We start from the raw sequence: 18,522 nt of genomic DNA on the forward strand, positions 1-18,522 counted from the left end.
GCCACTGCACTCCAGCCTGGGCGACAGAGCGAGACTCCGTCTCAAAAAAAAAAAAAAAAAAAAAATTTGTCTGAAAGGACTAGTTTGATAAGTGCTTATATGTAAACGGTGTTCATTTCAGTGTTATTTATGAAAGCAAACAGAAAGAAACTTGTCCATCAGTGAAAGATCAGTTAAATGAGTTATGAGAGAATTGAAGATGTAGAGCTATATTTATTATTTAAACACTGACCCTCATTTACTTTTTTTTTTTCTAAATGGAGCTTCGCCCTGTCACTCTGGCTGGAGTACAGTGGCACAATCTCGGCTCACTGCAACCTCCGCCTCCCGGGTTCAAGCAATTCTCCCACCTCAGCTTCCCAAGTAGCTTGAATTACAGGCGCATGCTACCACATCCAGCTAATTTTTATTTTTTCAGTAGAGACGGGGTTTCACCATGTTGACCAGGCTGGTCTCGAACTCCTGACCTCTCAACTGATCCACCTGCCTCGGCCTCCCAAAGTGCTGGGATTATAGGTGTGAGCCACTGCACCCGGCTGACTCTCATTTACTATTGGATGGAAAAATAAAACAAAATAAAACAAAGCATGTTGCAAAACAGTTTTGTGGTGCAACTGTATATTTGAAAAACTCCAAGTCATATACACATATGCCAAGAAAAAAGTCTGGGGAGGCTGTGTAACACAGTATTGACCGTGGTATAATTATTAGTGTTTTATTTTTTTTCTTCATATTTTCCTGCAGTATTTATTGGTTTATTTTTGCTCTATACATAGACTCCAGTTGAAAAAAGTATTTAAAAATACATACTATAATTTTCTTAGACTGATAGAACATCTCAACTTGAAGATTAAGCACAGAATTTTGGGATGTTCATCCAGGTCTGTATATTTGCTTTGTTAGGGAGTATGTAGGTACTTCCTGTACTTATATTTTACTTTTTGAAAGTTGACACAGGCATATGTTCACACATACATTATTTCCCACATGTTACTCCAAGAATTTCTAGACTTCTATTTCACTGACTGTGTTTAAAGTAATAGTTTGCCAGCGACATGGTTTACACATCCAATCAGTGTGAAAGTTATGTGAGTATACTTCTCCATAGATACAAGGAAGTCCTCTTTGCCCAATCAGTAGATCAAGAAGGCGAATACCTTCTTAATTACAAATGAAATTTTAAAAATTTGGCTTAACAAATATAGCTATAAGATTGCTTAACAAATATAGCTATATAGCTTAACAAATATAGCTATATAGCTTAACAAGTATAGTTAAGGAGACCTACCTGAGGATTCTTCTGGTTTAGAAAAGAATTATTTCTGATAGGGAGACAATCATGTTGGGCATATTTTAAAATGCTTGATATAACCTTCAAAATTTATTATGAAACAGTGAAATCTGGCTGGGCACGGTGGCTCACGCCTGTAATCCCAGCACTTTGGGAGGCCGAGGTGGACAGATCACCTGAGGTCGGGAGTTCGAGACCAGACTGACCAACATGGAGAAACCCCATCTCTACTAAAAATATAAAATTAGCCGGGCGTGGTGATGAGTGCCTGTAATCCCAGATACTCGGGAGGCTGAGTCAGGAGAGTCACTTGAACCCAGGAAGCGGAGGTTGTGGTGAGCCAAGATTGCGCCATTGTACTCCAGCCTGGGCGACAAGAGTGAAATTCCATTTCAAAAAAAAAAAAAAAAAACCAGTGAAATCCAGTATTTTATATGACATGAGCAATTTGCACAGTGACTTTGAACATTATCCTGACCATCAAAGAACATTATTTAATAAGAATTGTGGACTAAGTAACTTTAATGTGCATTTTCATAGCATCTCTAAAGATTTGGATGCAGAGTTATGAGCTCCATTTGATTGAACTGGTAGTTTTAGAAACAGATTTTCAAATTACTTACCAAATGTAAAAGGAAAACACTTGTATTGAAAACACTGGTTGCAGATCGCTCTAAAGGCCATTTGGGACAACAGAACAAGGCGACATCTCAGAGAAAATGGTTAGTAATGGGCTCTTAGAGATGATGTCTTAATGCAGTAGTTATTTGGAATTATCTTTAAAATGGTTTGTTGACCCTGTTTTTCTGTTTTGACATTCTCCTTTGAAGGCATGCAAGTTATACTGATGGTATTTGAATAGTGGAACTCTTGTGTAGCAGTTTAAGAGGGTGCATTTTAGAGTCAGACAGACCTGGGTTAAAATCCAGGCTCTACCACTTAGTCGTTTTTTGAGCTTTGGCAAGTCACTCTAGTCTCTCTCAGCTTTAGTTTCTTCATTTCAAAAGTACAGACCTGACAGAGTTGTTGAAAGGATTAAATGAGATAATTTTTGTAAAGAGCATAACAGTGCCTGGCACATATTGAATGTTCAGTAAGTGGTTGCTCTTTTTATCATAAGTAGTCTGATTTCTTTTAGAAGATTTTTGTAATAATATGTAGTGTAATGAAAAGAATGCACACTGTGTTGTCTAATAGACCCAGATTTGAACACTGGTTCCGCCCTTAACAACCTCCTAACCTTGGGCAGATCATTCTGCTCTGCGCCTCAAATTTCTTCCCCAAGAAATGGAGTCATAATGCTGATGTTGTTGGAGGTTGTAAGGATTTGAAGTGATATAGGCTAAGTGTCAAACTCTATGCCTGGAGGAAAGTCAGTATTCAACAAATGGTTACTATCATTATTGTTATAAAGCTAATAAATATCAAAGAACATCTTAAGGCTTTTAATATTTTCCCTTTTCTCTTTTTTATCTTTAGTTGTAATTCTTTAAGGAATTGGGCACACATAGCTAAGACTGTGCAATGTAAGAAAAGTGTTAATAAGTTATATAAAAATGTATTATAATACTACATTTGGTAAACAAAGAATAAGAATCTGTAGGTAGGGATTATATGAGTGGAGAAGGATGTGTACTTAGGGCTTGGCTTTGGGGTGTGTGTCAGAGACTAGTGTATGAGGAAGAAGAAGCAGGAAAAGGCAGTGTTTCATTTCTCACAATCACCCCTCTCACCAGCGACACTGAAGAGGTGATGTCATGGGCCTCTGACGCTGTGCTTGCCCCCATCACCCAGCCATCTGGAATAGCTGCTGGAGGTGCCCAGCGTGCCAGCACTGAAGGAAGGCCTGGCTGCTTGGCAAGCATTGGTGACGCTGTGACATCGAGTTCCTGGGAGGCTGCCTGCTCAGGTGGACTGCTACATGCTGTATGTCTTGCTTCATATTTGCACCGTATGGTGCTTGATGTGATTTATTCATCCATTCATCTATCCTTTTTTTTTTTTTTTTTTTTGAGACAGGGTCTCACTCTGTTACCCAGGCTAGACTGCAGTGGTGATCAAGGCCTCCTGGAGTCTCAACCTCCCAGGCTCAATTGATCCTACACCACAGCCTCCTGAGAAGCTGTGACTATAGGCATGCACTACCACACCCTGCTAATTTTTTATATTTTTTATAGAGACAGGGTTTCGCCATGTTGCCCAGGCTGGTCTCAAACTCCTGGGCTCAGGCCGTCTGTCCACCTCAGCCTCTCAATGTGCTCGGAGTACAGCCATGAGCCACCTGCCTGGCACATATTAAATGTGGCACATATTAAAATGCTTTTTTCCCTTCCTCCCTCCTTCCCTTCCTTTCTTTTTTCGCTTCATCTCTTCTTCCCTCACTTTCTTATATCCAGCCATCCATCTGTTCATCAGTCCATCCATCTGTCCGTCCATTCATCCCATCTATCCATCCATCCATCCATCCATCCATCCATCCATCCATCCATCCATCTTCTAGGTCCTAGGTATAGTAGTGAACAAAACAAAGTCCTTTCCCTCAAGGAGCTTACATTTTAGAGATTCAAAGCATTTTCAAGTGTGTTATTTCATTTGCTTTTTAAAACAAGTATGTGAATTTTGAATTTTTTAGTATTTTCATTTGTTAGATGAGGAAACAAAAATATTTTGAGATTAAATAACCTACCCAGGATAACAGTGCAATGAATAAAACCCATTATTTTTTATTTAGAACTCTTTTATATATACCACTTTTTGTATCCTAAACAAGTTTCTCATCAATGAAACATATTTTCACGCTGTGTTTTTCTTAATACTTTAATCACAGGTAGCCAAGGGAATTTTAAAGAACATTAAATGCACTCAACTGAGCTGCTTTAACCTTTCAATATGTTCCCACTGCTCCTAGAATGAGATCTGAAACCCACTGCATCATTGGGCCAATGCCTCCTTCACAACTCTGTGTCCGGGCCCTGTCCCTCGTATTGCCTATCTTCTGCAAACGCTAGCTTTCTTTCCTGACCTCAGAGGCATTGTGTTCCTTCCAGCTTCAGCCCTTTGCATGCACTGTTACCTCAGCTTGGAATCCTCTCTGTTTCCCTTTTTGTCCCTCTTCCCCCTATCTTCACCAAGCCAATCCTACTCAACTCACAGATCTCAGCTTTCATGCCACTTCCTAGGGGAGGCCTTTCTCATCCCCCTGCCAAGGTCAGGTCCCTGTACCATATGTGCTTTCTCATGGCACCCTGTGGTTTTCCTTCATGACTCACCTATCACAATCCAGGATTTTGTTGACTGCCTGCCTCCCCTTCCTGTAAAGGTTAGAGGGTAAGCTCCATGGGGGCAGAACGCTAGTTATGTCATTTTCACCATTGTTTCCCTGGCTAGCACTGGGCCTCTTGTAGGCCCTCTAAAATATGCAAATAAATGAATGAACAAACACTGTGGCGGTATGGAAACCCAGAGTGGCACAAGCGAGTTCAAATGCTTATGGTTTGTTCCATCTCACTTCCCTCTAGGATGCGATTTTAGCAGTGTAGGCAGCTTACAAAATGGTGCAGGTTTCTCGTGTTTTACTAATGTGTAAATAAAGAGGAAGTAACTATTAAGATATGGAAAGTTAGTAAAGTGGCGGCAAAAAGTGACAAGGGCTGGGGACCCAAATACAGAACCTAGGGAAAATAGAATAAACCAAGTTATTTGTTTTTATGTCTCTTTTCCATTAGACTGTGAGCAAGTTGAAGTCAAGTCCCAGAACTTATTTATGTTTATATCCTCAAAGAGACTATAGTGCCTGGTTCATAATAGCTGTGGAATAAATGTTGAATGAATGAATGATACACCTTTTACCTTTGAAGCTGACTTTCTCGTGTTCTTCATGCTGATACTAGAAATAGGAACAGTCAGTCAGGTACAGTGGCTCATGCCTGTACTCCCAGCACTTTGGGAGACCAACGTGAGAAGACTGCTTGAATCCAAGAGTTTGAGACCAGCCTGGGTGACAAAGTAAGACCCTATCTCTACGAAAAGAAAACCAAAAGAAATTGGAACAGTATTATTTATAGAAAAAATACTAGATCTAGAACCAGAGAGACCTAGGTTAAAACTGATTTAAAATGAGAATAATTATTCCTATCAAGTGGAGTTGTTGGGAGGGTGATATAGATGGTGTCTATAAAGTGCATAGCAAGCCAGTTGTGGTGGCTCACGACTGTATTTTCATCTAGTAGGGGGCTGAGGTGGAGGGATCCCTTGAACCCTGGAGGCTGAGGTTGCAGTGAGCCGAGATCACGCCACTGCACTCCAGCCTGGGCGACAGAGGGAGACTTTCTCAAAAAGAAGTGCATAGCAATCACCGGGCACATCTAACAGCTCCTCAAAACATTTAAGCTCCCCTTTTTTTTTGCCTCTTTCCCTTTGATATAATTTTAGAAAGACTTTTGGGGAGCATGACATATAAATCATTAAAAAAGAGCCTCACAACAGAATCGTGGCAATTGAGCTAGACTTGTATTTATGAAAGCAAGCATGATGCTGGGATGCTTAAATAACAGTATAGTACATTGCAAAGGGACTGGGGAATAATGTACCTATTATTCTTGTCCACGGTCAGCCTATTACTAGAAAACAGTGATCACGTTGATTTCTTTTTTCTTTTTCTTTCTTTCTTTTTTCTTTTTCTTTTTCTTTTTTTTTTTTTTTGAGACTGTCTTGCTTGGTTGCCCAGGCTGGAGTGCAGTGGCTCAATCTAGGCTCACTGCAAGCTCCGCCTCCTGGGTTCATGCCATTCTCCTGCCTCAGCCTCCTGAGCAGCTGGGACTACAGGGGCCCACCACCACACCCAGCTAATTTTTTGTAGTTTTAGTAGGGACCAGGTTTCACCGTGTTAGCCAGGATGGTCTTGATCTCCTGACCTTGTAATTCACCTGCCTTGGCCTCCCAAAGTGCTGGGATTACAGGCGTGAGCCACCACACCCAGCGGACCACATTGATTTCTAAAGTCCTTATGTTCAAAACTTTCTGTGCTGACCACCATCATTTATGTTTTTCCCATCTCTACTTAAAAACATCAGCTAGTCCCAACTTTTCCTCTAGTTATTTCTTTTATTAGATTTATTCTGTTCTCCACAATAAAATCTACTATTCCTATCCATGCCAATTCAAGTAGTTATAATGGGTGGATATAGGGTGTGTTAAATGTTGATAAATCCACTGAGTTCCTTGAGCTCCACATTGGTGTCTTTTAGGATGTGACTAGGGGTAGGCTAAATATTTTCTAGTTTCTCAGCTCCTACCCATGGTCTAATTATGATATAGAGGCCAGAGAAGTGTCACCAGTTTTTCTTTCTCCTCTGAATGTAGAGCAAGAGAAAATGATTTCAGATGACAGCATGAGAAACTTAGCATCAACCACCAGCATCTATGTGAGTCTTGTACTAAGCTCATTCCAGTTAAAAACTGTAAGTCATTTCATAGCCACGTAAGTTTAGTTCTCTTTTATAGCACTTATTATGTGATATAAAATATGCAAGGCACTGGAGATACAAATACAATTAGTTCCTCAAGGAACTTTGAGTTGAGTAGGTGACACAGACATATGAGCAAACATGGTACTGTCTGGTGAGACCACATAGAGACATGTGCAAGGGGCAGAGGAGGCAGTGATGACTACTGGTCTGGGATAGTTGAGGGAAGGTGGCATAGGCTGCCTATTGAAGAATATTTTAGAGTTTGCTATGTGAACAAGGTTGCAGAGGGAATAGTGAAAAACAGGGAGATGTGGACTCACGTATTTTGTGCCGGGATGTCCAAGTGCTTAGATATTACTATATTGCAAGTATGAAGAAGGCTTTTTTGAGATATGACAATGCCAAGGTAGGTTATGGACTCTCTCTGGAGTCCCCAAAATCAAAATAAAGCATTCACATCTGCTGAAGATAGCTTGAATGGTATTTTTGCTAAAGGCAGAGTCATATACTGTATGTGTCAGATAAAAGTCAATGTCTATTATATAAACATTGAGATTACATTAATTAATTTGAAAGAAAGGATTCAAACTTTGTACTAATCTGCATCTAGGGAACTAATCTGGTATGTGTTATTTTCAAATCACACAAATAAAGCAGTCTGTTGTATGGAACTCTGCTCCCTCTTAGTCAAACAAATGCCACCAGAAAAAGCAGTGCAAATTCAGTGTCACCTTTTCTCCACGGGATGGGGTGGTTTCTTTTGGAACAGAGAGAGTTTCCAGAGAATCAATATAGTACTCAGAAGAAAAATGGAGGGTGGCCTTACCTTTTCCACTCCGGGCTGCCTAAGGGTGAAATGGAACCTTGGATATTGTATACTTTTAAATTGTCCATGTTGCCTGTTTCATAGCCTTCCTGGGCCAGGGAGCTGGGTAGTTGGTTTATAGTTCTGAGAACCAGAGCAGGACTGCTGTGCTTGCAATTGCATGCTTTTTATGGAACAGGCAATGTTGTTTAGGGAATTTGGGCAGCTGGAACCTGCCACATTAGCAATTTGGACTGAGGAAGAATTTCAGGGTGATAAAATAAAGCTCATTATATAAGTTCATTTGGGTATTTAGGAGGCTGAGAAGGGAGAGTATGAGAGTATTCCGAAGGCAAGCAGGAGAGTTTCATAAACAGTTCCCTTTCTATTCAATTTTACTGAAAGTGTTGAATTGAGCTAGGAGGATCACATGGCCCATTTTGCAAAGGGCAGTCATGTTCTGCTGTTTCTTAGCTGTTTTGTCAGTTGGAACAAAACAACAGCACTGCTCATTTTTTGCAGGGTTAGAGGAAAAAGGAAGGGCTGACTGAAGAATGGGGTGGGGAGCTGGAGAAGAGAAGGGCCAAAAGTGTCAGACTGTGGGGACGAGGACCTGAAGGAGGCCCATGAGACCTCAGGCATGGGCCCTGGAACTCTGCCTTTTTGAAGCCTGTTGACAATCTCACCCTAATTTAACCTTTTGTGGAATTCTTCCATGAGGTGCAGTTGCCAACGTCAGGCTTCCTAGAGAATTGAGCCTGCCCGCTCAGTTATGAAGTCTACCCGGAAGAGCTGGCAGAGTGGGCCCCTTCATTGGGACTGCAGCAACACTGACTGAAGCAAAGCCCTCTCTTGGAAGAAACAAACTCATTCCTCACACCTGCTTCACCCCACTCCCACCCCCACACCCTGCGCAACACGCCAGCCCTCAATAAAAACCAAAACTGATGTCATTGTAACCTTTGGTTATTCTTTTTTGTGCATAAAGTGTCAACCTCCTGTTTTATTCTCATAAATAATGGAAATCTTAACTTCATTTCAGAAAATCACAAAACATAACAGGGACCTGATTCAAACAGAATAAAAATAATTAGTAAGTCACAAACTCTGGCTAGAAAGAAAAAGAGAAAAGAGAGAGGGAAGGAGAAAGAAAGAAGGAAAGAGAGAGAGAGAAACGAGGAAAGGAAGGAAGGAAGAAAGTGAAAGAAGAAAGTCTTCTTGTTGGTGTTAAAATGTGTCTTTAAGGGGAAGCTTATTTAGGTTACTAGTGGTTTCTTTCTTCATCGTTTTAATTTCCATTAATAAAGTGTGACTTTGAAAGGATACAGGGAGTTTGGGAATAGAGAGTTTTGTTTATTTTTATGTATTTATTTTTCCCCTTCTCCCAGCAAAATACACAGGTATCTGACTATGTAGAGACACGAGCCCACCTATCCCGACTGACCTTGGCAGTGGTCAGGGGATAGGAGGAAGTGTAGTGCTGTGGGATGGGCACCAGCCCTGATGAAGAACTCGACTTTCTTTCCATCTCTCTCCTGCATCCAAATGTTGAGGAGACTTTGAGTAGTAGTTAGTGTAGCCTCTTCTCCTTTTAAAAATGTGCACCCTGTTTATTTCCAATACAGATATGAGGTTGGTACCTACCAATCTTAGCAGGATATATATATATCGAGAGTATATAACATATTATTTAAAAACCAATGTATTATTGAGTTTTTATTAAATTATCCTATTTTCAAGCTATGCTGATGGGTTAAATTTGCCTAAACTCCTGAGATTTAGATTCTCCCTTATTGGCATTAGAGGATTTCCTTAAAAAAAAAAAAAAAAAAAAAAGCTATTAGGATTAAATATCATAAAAATTTTTCTAGGAAAATATAATCAAAAGCATCAAGGCTGTCTCCTACAGTTAGTGACTTCGATTTTCTTGGTTCTCAGAGCTATGACAATGTCACTGGATTTCAAGAATTCAAAAAGACAAAAAGAAAACTCATAATTCTGAAATGGGGAAAGGGAAAGATCTTGGATGTAGTCTTCTGTTTTAAAAATAGTCATTCTCATCTTAAAATAGGAAAAAAAAATCATTTGTCATTTATCAAAGGAAAGAACCCAGTCTGTACTTTTAAATTAATACAAAGACCAATATTTTATAGGGAGAACATTAATAATCATTGTGGAGCCTATTAATCACAATTCTGCTTTTGATTTATTGTAAATATGCCTTCCATTTTCTTCCTCATTACCAATCACCTTCTTTAATTATAAGAGGGCTTTCATTAAAACTTTTGAATCATTTATTTTGGAGCACCTAACATTAGAAGACATTTATTGATTTTTATAGCATAAAATACAAATGTTTTTATTTTAGAAAACATAATAAACTAAAACTTTACTGGAGGAGTTTGGCTAAAGATTCCAAAATACATAGAAGTAAAAGTATATTTAAAACTGCACAGTTTTTACAACAGCATGTATGGCATTTGGATTCAGAATTTTAACTAGTAGTAACCTCATCTATTTAGTAATGAATTTTAAAATAGAAAAAAAATCTGCCAAAACAGACCAGTTGTTTACTAGCTATTTAACTTTGATGAGCTGAAATTAGATAGTGAGGCAGAATAATTAGAACAACTTTTTTTCTCAACATCTAAATATTTCTTGTTTTCATTAACATTTCAGTTAAGTTTGAAGAAATTCCAAAAATGAGATTCTCATTAACTAAAAGGAATTTTAAGGGTTATAAGCCATCCACATTTTTCTATGACCTTAAGACTTTTTTTCGAAAAACAGTTTTGGAGGAGGATTGTCAGATTTGTTAATCTTCCTTAATGTGGTTTACCTAAGGTTTTGATTTTTAATTTAAAAAAATTTAAGCTATCTTCGTGATTTTTGTCATCATTTTTATTTGTTGCCATGATTAATATATGGAAATCAGATATATGGAAATCAGATAAATTGGATTATGTTTCTGTGAAAGCCATATTCTTAACATCAATGCCTATCTAAAAAATATAGGAGTCACACTTGATCATTCAGAATCATTTTGAAATTCTCTGGTAATTTTTTAAAAAGCCAGCATTGACTAGTATTATGTGGCTAGTTATATTTATTACAGCAATCTAGTTATTGTTTGTGTAACTATAGTTTTTTTCCTAATAGAAATAAAATGTCTATTTGCAGTGTAAAAAGAAGTATGTATATTTGATAATTTTGTTGTAGAAAATACTTAATACCTGTTAAAAGCTGTTTGACTTTCAGTTTTAAAACAGCTGTGTAGTTTGGTGAGTCCTGCAGATTCCGGCTTTCTCTGTGGCCTTTGAGCCAAGTAATTTTTTGCAACATTTTCCTTTGCTTTCTTATAAACACTCAAAAATTGTACTCGCTTTTCTTGAAGGCCAACTATGAAGTTAGAAAGCACCAAAGGTGTTATGAAATTGCCTTTTATTTTTTCGTACATCAGGGAGGAATGATAGATTTTGTGTATCTCTTGTGAGTCATTAGAACAGAAATATTTAGGGCTGCTAACTCCCGTAGCTGTATACTCACCCTTATTACAGATGCAATGATTTTGTCTGACTGTATTGCTTTAAGATGAGTTTTATTGCTTTCATGCTAAGGCAAGGATATTTAATTTTATTTTTGTTTAGAGTATCTTGTTGTAATATACTTATCCCGCATCTGGTGCTCTTAAATTTGGGATAAGCATAGAATCCTATTAGGACTGTAGGTTATTGTCCAGTTTACTAGAAAGCTTGACACATATAAATTAGCGACTAAGGATTATAGAGTCCTTTCATAAAGGTTATCATGAAAAAAAGTGTCAAAGAAGATGCTACTCCAGTAAAAACAATTTCCTCTGTAAAATCCTGATACCTCATAGGAAGCTTTGAGTCTTGTTCTCAGCTACCAAAATTCTTTAAATATGAAAGTTCACATGACATGAAAGTGGAATACAGTCTGTGCTGAAGACCCACTGTTCAAGGTGTGTGGTTATTAATCTGGGTTTGAATTTACAAATTACATGGTCTGATTAATTTGTAGATAGGGTCGGTGGAGGTTAGACCATGCGCTTTAGAACAAAGAGGCTGATAAAATATTACTCACAAGCCTTTCTGCTTGTTTGTGACTCTCTGGAAATGCCATTAGATAGTTCTCATAGCTATGGTCAAAATAAGTAGGCTTAGAAATAAAAGACATTTTCTCCCCTGTAAAAGGAGGCGGCCGGCCCCCTAGAAGAGCTCTTTCTAGGCTCTTCCCAGAGATAGGAACCTCTGCTTCTGAACCCTTAGTGCTCATTCTGTGCTCTACCGCGCGTCTCTACACGCCATGATCTTTGTTATCAGATTTGCTAGCCATTGTTATGGAAAGTTCTCTTGTAATGCAAAACACCCAGCCACGGGTCCTTGCTAATGTCACCAACCCAAAGGCGCTCTTCAAACCACCTTGAAAAGAAAAATCCTTTAAAAGATGTCAAACTCTGCTTTCATGTTAGCCTAAAATGAAGTTCCCGAGCAGCATCTGGCCGAGCAGGGTAATTCAAGCTATTTTAATGCAAAGATTTTCCAAGAAGGCAGGAAGCCGTCAAGGAGAAGGCTTTCAGGCATCTGCTGTTTCGTTTCCAGATCCCTTGTGTTAATTTAATGTTTCTAGGGAACCCGGCTCTTTCTTTTTTCTCGGAATCCCTGCTCTAGGAACTGGTGAATGCGGGGGCGCTGTGGGAGCCGCAGATAAGCCAGCGCTTGGCCGGGCACCCGCAGCCTGCGCAGCGGGGCAGGGAGGCGCGCGGCTGCCTCTGCGGGCCCAGCTGCCCGACCCAGCGCGGGGTGGGGGTGCCGACTGCGGGGGGCGGGGGGCGGGGGGCGCCTGCAAGACCTGTTTATTTGCATTTGTCCAATTTGGCCCAAGTGAAAGGTAAATACGGAGCGATCAACTTGTCCTCCAGCAAAACCAGGGAAACTCAGCTCAATCTCCAGGAAACAAACCCAACCCAAACCTGAGTGAAACGTAAATCTTGCATAAACAAACACTTGCGTTTGCTTCTCGGAAGGAACACTGGAGAAATGGGCATTCCTTCCGACTGCCCGCTGCCCACTGTCGGTAAAAATGAGCGATCACAGGTTGCCGGCAATTTCGTCTTGTGTCCCCAGCCGTTCCGCAGATCTTGTTTTGAAGGGGCGAACCATTCGGGTAGACTCAGGTGTTCGTGCGGCTGCAGATCCTGAACAGGTTGTGCGCTGGGTCCTTCCTCATCAGGGCGGGGGTCAGGCCGCCCTCCCATTCTCATCTTCCGCCCCAGACCAGAGGCTACATCAAACTTCACTTTTGAAAAGAAATCTTGCAGAATTAAAAATAAGTATCTGTCCTTTAAAATAGTTTCGTTTTAGTATTTTGCATATTTCTGTTTAGGAACTTGTAATGCTAATTTTGTTGCTATGACAATTGTCCTGCATACCTAATATTAAACTTAATGAATTAATGTGGCCTATAGAATAATGGTAACTTAACTAGTACTCCGATAATGCCAGTATTCCCTGTGTTACTAAGTAAATGGAATCAGAATTTTGGAGTTAGAATATAGAGGTTTTTTAGGCCAATTTTTCTATGGGATTCTAAGAATCTTTTTATAACATTTCTGCTTTTTGAAGCAGTCCATACCATTGCTGGAGAGTTGTAATTATCAGGATATTTTTTTTTTTCTTTTTCTTTCCTTTTTGTTTGTTTGTTTGTTTGTTTGAGACAGGGTCTTGCTCTGTCATCCAGGCCGGAGTGCTCTGTCATCCAGGCCGGAGTGCCGTGGGGCCATCTCAGTTCACTGCAACCACCACCTCCTAGACTTAAGCGATCCTCCCACTTCAGCCTCTCCAGTAGCTGGGACCACAGGCCCTCGTCACCGCCTGGTTAATTTTTGTATTTTTTAGTAGAGATTTGGTTTTGCTATGTTGCCCAGGCTGGTCTCGAATAGAATGTTATTTCCTGTAGTAAGCTGAATTCCCCGTGTAATTATTATTACTGTCCCTTCAATAATAAAAAGCCTAAAATTATTCTTATTCATATATTTTAGTGAGAGTGGTGCATGCTTGAAGACCATGATGAATGTTCTCTTCTTATATTCAGGGCAACTATAATCACATATTGGGCTCCAGATCCTTGCTTTATGCATCTTCTTTTGAATTGTTTAGAAACAACAGCAAAATTTCCAATTTCAAGATAGTGCTTGAAATTGTGCAATAAAATGTTATGTTAGCCACATTTTTTTTTAATTTTAAAAATTCCTTTGATTATTTCACACATATCCTGTTCTCTGTTATGATAGTTTTGTTTTCTATTTTGTTTTATTTTTAGTTTCTATGTAATTTATTGTGCTTTAGCTGAAATCACTAAATAAAGATAAATGAGTTTAACAGACTCTTATGTGTTCATTTTTGGTTATTTTTCACTTCACCCCTTGTATTCATTTTCTATTACAGGCATAACATATTACCACAAATGTAGTGGCTTACCATATCCATTTATTTTCTCATCATTTCTGTGGGTCAGAAGCTTGGCACAGGGTGGTTCTCCTGGCTTCTGTGCCCAGGGCCTTCACAAGGCTGAAGTAAAGGGAGCAGCAGGCCTGGACTTGTACCTGTAGGCCTTCCGAGGAGAATCCACTTTCGGGCTCATTGGCAGAATTTAGTTCCATGGGGTAGTTGTATTGGGGGCCCAGTTTCCTTTCTTGGAGAGCACTAACTGCTGGCTGTTAGCCCAGGGTCTTCTAGAGGCTGCCCATCTACATCTTCAAAGGCAGCCACAGTGTGTGGAATTTGCTTTAGATTTCCCTGCCTTCCCCTAATGCATTTCTCTTCTACTTTTAAAGGACATATGATTAGACTGGCCCAACTGGATAATCCAGGCTAATCTTGCTAGTCAACTGATTAGTAACCTTAATCACACTTGCATTGTCCCTTCATAGCAGTACCTACTTAAGTGAGTGATTGAATAACTGGGTAATGGGACTTCTTGGGAGAGATCTTTGGCATTCTGCTTACCATACCCCTCTGGGTACCACTTTGTTGTCATGGTAACATCATAAGCAACCATTTAAAAGAGATTTTAAGCATCTTAATTTTGAAAATTTTGCAAGGTAAAATTAAATCCAAGTAACATCAAATATTACTTGTACATAATTCTAGAGGTTTAATAAAAACAATAAACATTCACCATAAGTAGTTGTTGCTTTTTAAACTCAAACTTTTTCTACCTTGCAAAATCTTCCCTGATTTTCTTGTTTTGTTTTTGGTATCATAATAGATCAGTTTCCAGTACCACCACTATATAAAATAAAAATAAAAATTGCACTTTAAAAAGAATGGTTTTCCTCTGCACTGTAGTTTTATCCATGGAAAGTTTTTGGTATATTCAAATATAATTCTGTTAGATTCCAATTTTGGGTAAGAAACTGGGTTCCCTGACCTAGCTGCCACTTATTCATATCTAAAATGTACTTGAATTTGCAACTTCCAAGTTGGGCACATGTAAACCCCCTCTTCACTTCTTACAGAGCTGCATAGTTCTTAAAGCTTGTTGTGGTGAGGGGAGGGCACACTTGCTTATATGTCCAAATTTACTGTTTATGGATCTCGATTACTGTTTTCTACTTAAATTCTAATTTTTCTCGTTCATTAATTTTAACTGGACAACTATTCAGAAGTATGAATTACATATGGGCAAATTCTAGTGCTTTGAAATTACTGGAAAAAAAATAAATGGATGACCAACAGATGCAAGGAACAGAAAATGTTTGGCTTTTAGGGGAGTTTTATGAATACTCTTTTGGACTTCCCCACTTCCTTTTGTGACTCTAATGTCTTCCAGTAACTCTAGCAAGTAGGAGGCCCAGGGAGAGAAGTGGGGATCTCACAGTCTCATACTAGGAAGCTGTGCTATGGGGAAGTGACTGGTGGTCTGGCGATGTGAGGTAGAGGCATAGGTAGCAGGTATGTTGACACTTGAAACCAGTACTTCCCTCAGCCCTTGCAGTGAATGTGATAATCCAGTCTCAGCCATATATCTCAGGTGACTCTATATCTGAAATGTGCAGCGTAGGTAAGGTACTTCTGTTGTTTCTCCTAATTTGTGATTATTTTCATATAATGAATGATGGTCATGGGCATTTTGGTATAGAAGGTTTTAATTATGGCTCAGTATTTGTGTAATTAACCAAGTGGAATGATTTAGACTTCTGATATGACTGAAGTCTTTACAGCTGGAAGTAAATGGATCCATGCCAGTACATTATTAAGTATACAATTACTTATTTGCCTATTTATTCCTTCTCTGCCATATTACAAAAAGATATTGAGGAAATTTACACACATACACACACTATTACCACCACCACCACCATCACCTAAAATGAAGAGATGAAATTAAGGTAAAGGGAAAATAAGTCTAGGAGAAAAATAACCATTCTAGGATGAATAGGATTAGGGCAAAGAACATGTAATATAAAATTCTGTATGGGGCTAGAGCTAGGCTGTAAATTTGGCTCTGGACTTTCTAGCAGCCAAAACAAAATGAGAGAAAATGAGCTACAAGATTCATCATATTCATAAAATGATTAAAGAAGATTGGGATTTTCCCTTGAACCCATCTTGTTTGAAGGGGTGGCATTTGATACTTTCCTCGTGCTAGAAAGGTTAACTTTGAGTTGCGATAAAAATCATAAAAACTTAACTTTGGCAGAAACATAAATGAACAGTATGACAGAATGGAAGCAGTTCGTAGGATTTCTAATATTACCTCTGTTTTCCTCTGTCCACGTTCTAATATTCCAATATCCTCCTCAGCACACAGAGAGGTCCAAGAAGATTGGCCATTCTTTTCGGAAGTTGGACTTCCCTGAAGATTATGTGGGAATGGGAAGTGGAACCTGATAATTTTTTTTGCAGAATGAAAACCTTTTATCATGAAGAATTTTTCTTTATTGCATACTTTTATACAGTTAGATCCCAACCCAGGAATTAGTGGTATTCCAAAAGTTCCTTTTTAAGTTGCTTGTTTGAAATTAAGAATGTATTTCCCCCAAAAAATGATGTTGGCTACAATCTAATTTCAGACTTGCGATGAACCCAAGGTTCAAAGAGGTTAAATCTGAATAAATACAGTTCTACAATTCTGTATTCAAAACCATTGAGACCAGATTTTGCTGAATTTGGATTTTTTTTTTAAAGTAGGATAATATTGTGCATGTACCAGTTATTATATAGCACGGCAGTGTGGTCTGGAACAGGATCCTATAATCAAGCACATTAATATTTCTGCAGTGAAACTGATGAATATTCACATGCAGTGGGATAAATAAAAACTATAAATACAGCCTCATGTCAGTTTAGGTCAGGTTTGTCACCAAATGAATTCAGGCCAAATGAGTTCAGGTCAGGTCAGATTTTGCTGCCAAATGAGTTATAAAAAAAGAATGGTTTTTACCACTTTTGGGGTTTCAGATTAATGGATCTTTATTACACTTTTTTTTTTTTTTTTTTAAATAAAAAGCCACTAGTATTATAAACTTTAACCACAATGTAATGTTATTTTATGGAAAAATGTATTGAATTCCTATTAAAGAAGCCAATAAGTCATTGCTCTATTGCAGCCCTGTAGCAAAAATGGAGTGTTTCCATCAGGCTGGAGTCAGAGCAGAAAAGGACCTCCTCTGTAACTCAGGAGAGAGAGGGCTCTTGTCAGACAGGTGCTGGTGGTAGTATTGGGAGACCTAGGACTGGGAACTGGGGAGGGGCTTGAGACAGGGAGAGGGGAAAGCAAGGGTGAGTATTATTCCTTTCCTTTTCCCTTATTCATTTCCCTACTTTTTCTCTTTTTTCCTTCCTCTTAATTCTTCTTTTCTTTCTTCCTTTCTTTCCTTTTCTTCCTTTCCTTTCTTTCCTTTCTTTTCTTTCTTTCTTCTCTTGCTCTGTTGCCCAGGCTGGAGTGCAGTGGCGCGATCTCAGCTCACCACAACCTCTGCCTCCCCACCTCTCGTGTTCAAGTGATTCTCCTGCCTCAGCCTCCTGCGTAGCTGGGCCTACAGGAATGCGCCACAATGCTGGCTAATTTTTGTATTTTTAGTAGAGACGGAGTTTCACTATGTTGGCCAGGTTGGTCTCGAACTCCCGACCTCATGATTTGCCTGCCTTGGCCTCCCAAAGTTCTGGGATTACAGGCGTGAGCCACCGTACCTGGCCTAATTTTTCCTTTCCTTCTAATGCTAGGGCAAGGAGCATGGCAGTGGTGTCAGGTGGCGTTACGCTCCCCTCTTCTCCCACTCTTTCCTTCAAGCTACCTATAAAGACACTGGAGGGTGCTGAAATAATACAGCTTTTAAAGGTAGTTAGACCATGGTCTCAGTCTTGGCTCTGTCTTCTAGCTGTGGGACCTCAGGTGGTTTGCTCAGCTTGCAAAGTGGAAAAAAAATATATATATATATACACACACACACACACACACATATATATGAGATATACTTTATGTAATATATATCATATAGTAAGTATATGTTTATATACATTAGAGCTGTGCATATATCTTTGATTGGCATCCCAGGATGATTGAGAAGATGCAGTACAGTGTTAGGTGATAGTCCCTCCCACAGAATGTGAGTTCAGTAAATGGTAATATCCTTCATCATTGTTTGTTGTCCCTCTCACACCTTCTGGAAATCTTTTCCTCATCTCCCTGAACTCTGGCTGAGAAGCAGGGAGCCACAGTGCAGCTGCAAAGGGGAGGGAACAAGCTTCTTTTTTGTTTTGTTTTGTTTTGTTTGAGATGGAGTTTCACTCTTGTTGCCCAGGCTGGAGTGGAATGGCGCGATCTCAGCTCACCACAACGTCAGCCTCCTAAGTTCAAGCAATTCCCCTGCTTCAGCCTCCCGAGTAGCTGGGATTACAGGCATGTGCTACTACACCAGGCTAATTTTGTAC

At 39.4% G+C, this 18,522-nt stretch overlaps 1 protein-coding gene across 8 annotated transcripts in view; it reads left to right on the plus strand.

The window, feature by feature from the left end:
• CRADD (CASP2 and RIPK1 domain containing adaptor with death domain) overlaps positions 1 to 18,522 on the plus strand; it is a 179,045-nt gene that overhangs the window by 57,206 nt on the left and 103,317 nt on the right. Inside the window, exons 4-5 of one of the 8 annotated variants that reach the window (XR_012094559.1) lie at positions 3,028 to 3,217; positions 6,653 to 6,750. The exons of 2 other annotated variants lie outside the window; for them this stretch is intronic. Coding sequence is in view for 4 of the 6 variants with exons in the window: in XM_037996710.2 (XP_037852638.1) it covers positions 6,653 to 6,750; positions 8,285 to 8,320 (134 nt within the window). In the remaining 2 variants the exon portion in view is untranslated. Of the gene's footprint in view, positions 1 to 3,027; positions 3,218 to 6,652; positions 6,751 to 8,284; positions 8,524 to 18,522 lie in introns of those variants that run through there. 5 more of the 8 variants (XR_005239907.2, XM_037996710.2, XM_037996711.2 and 2 more) reach the window with 5 other exon arrangements.

Source organism: Chlorocebus sabaeus, chromosome 11 (genome assembly GCF_047675955.1).
Source record: "Chlorocebus sabaeus isolate Y175 chromosome 11, mChlSab1.0.hap1, whole genome shotgun sequence".
NCBI classification, from domain to species: Eukaryota; Metazoa; Chordata; class Mammalia; order Primates; family Cercopithecidae; genus Chlorocebus; species Chlorocebus sabaeus.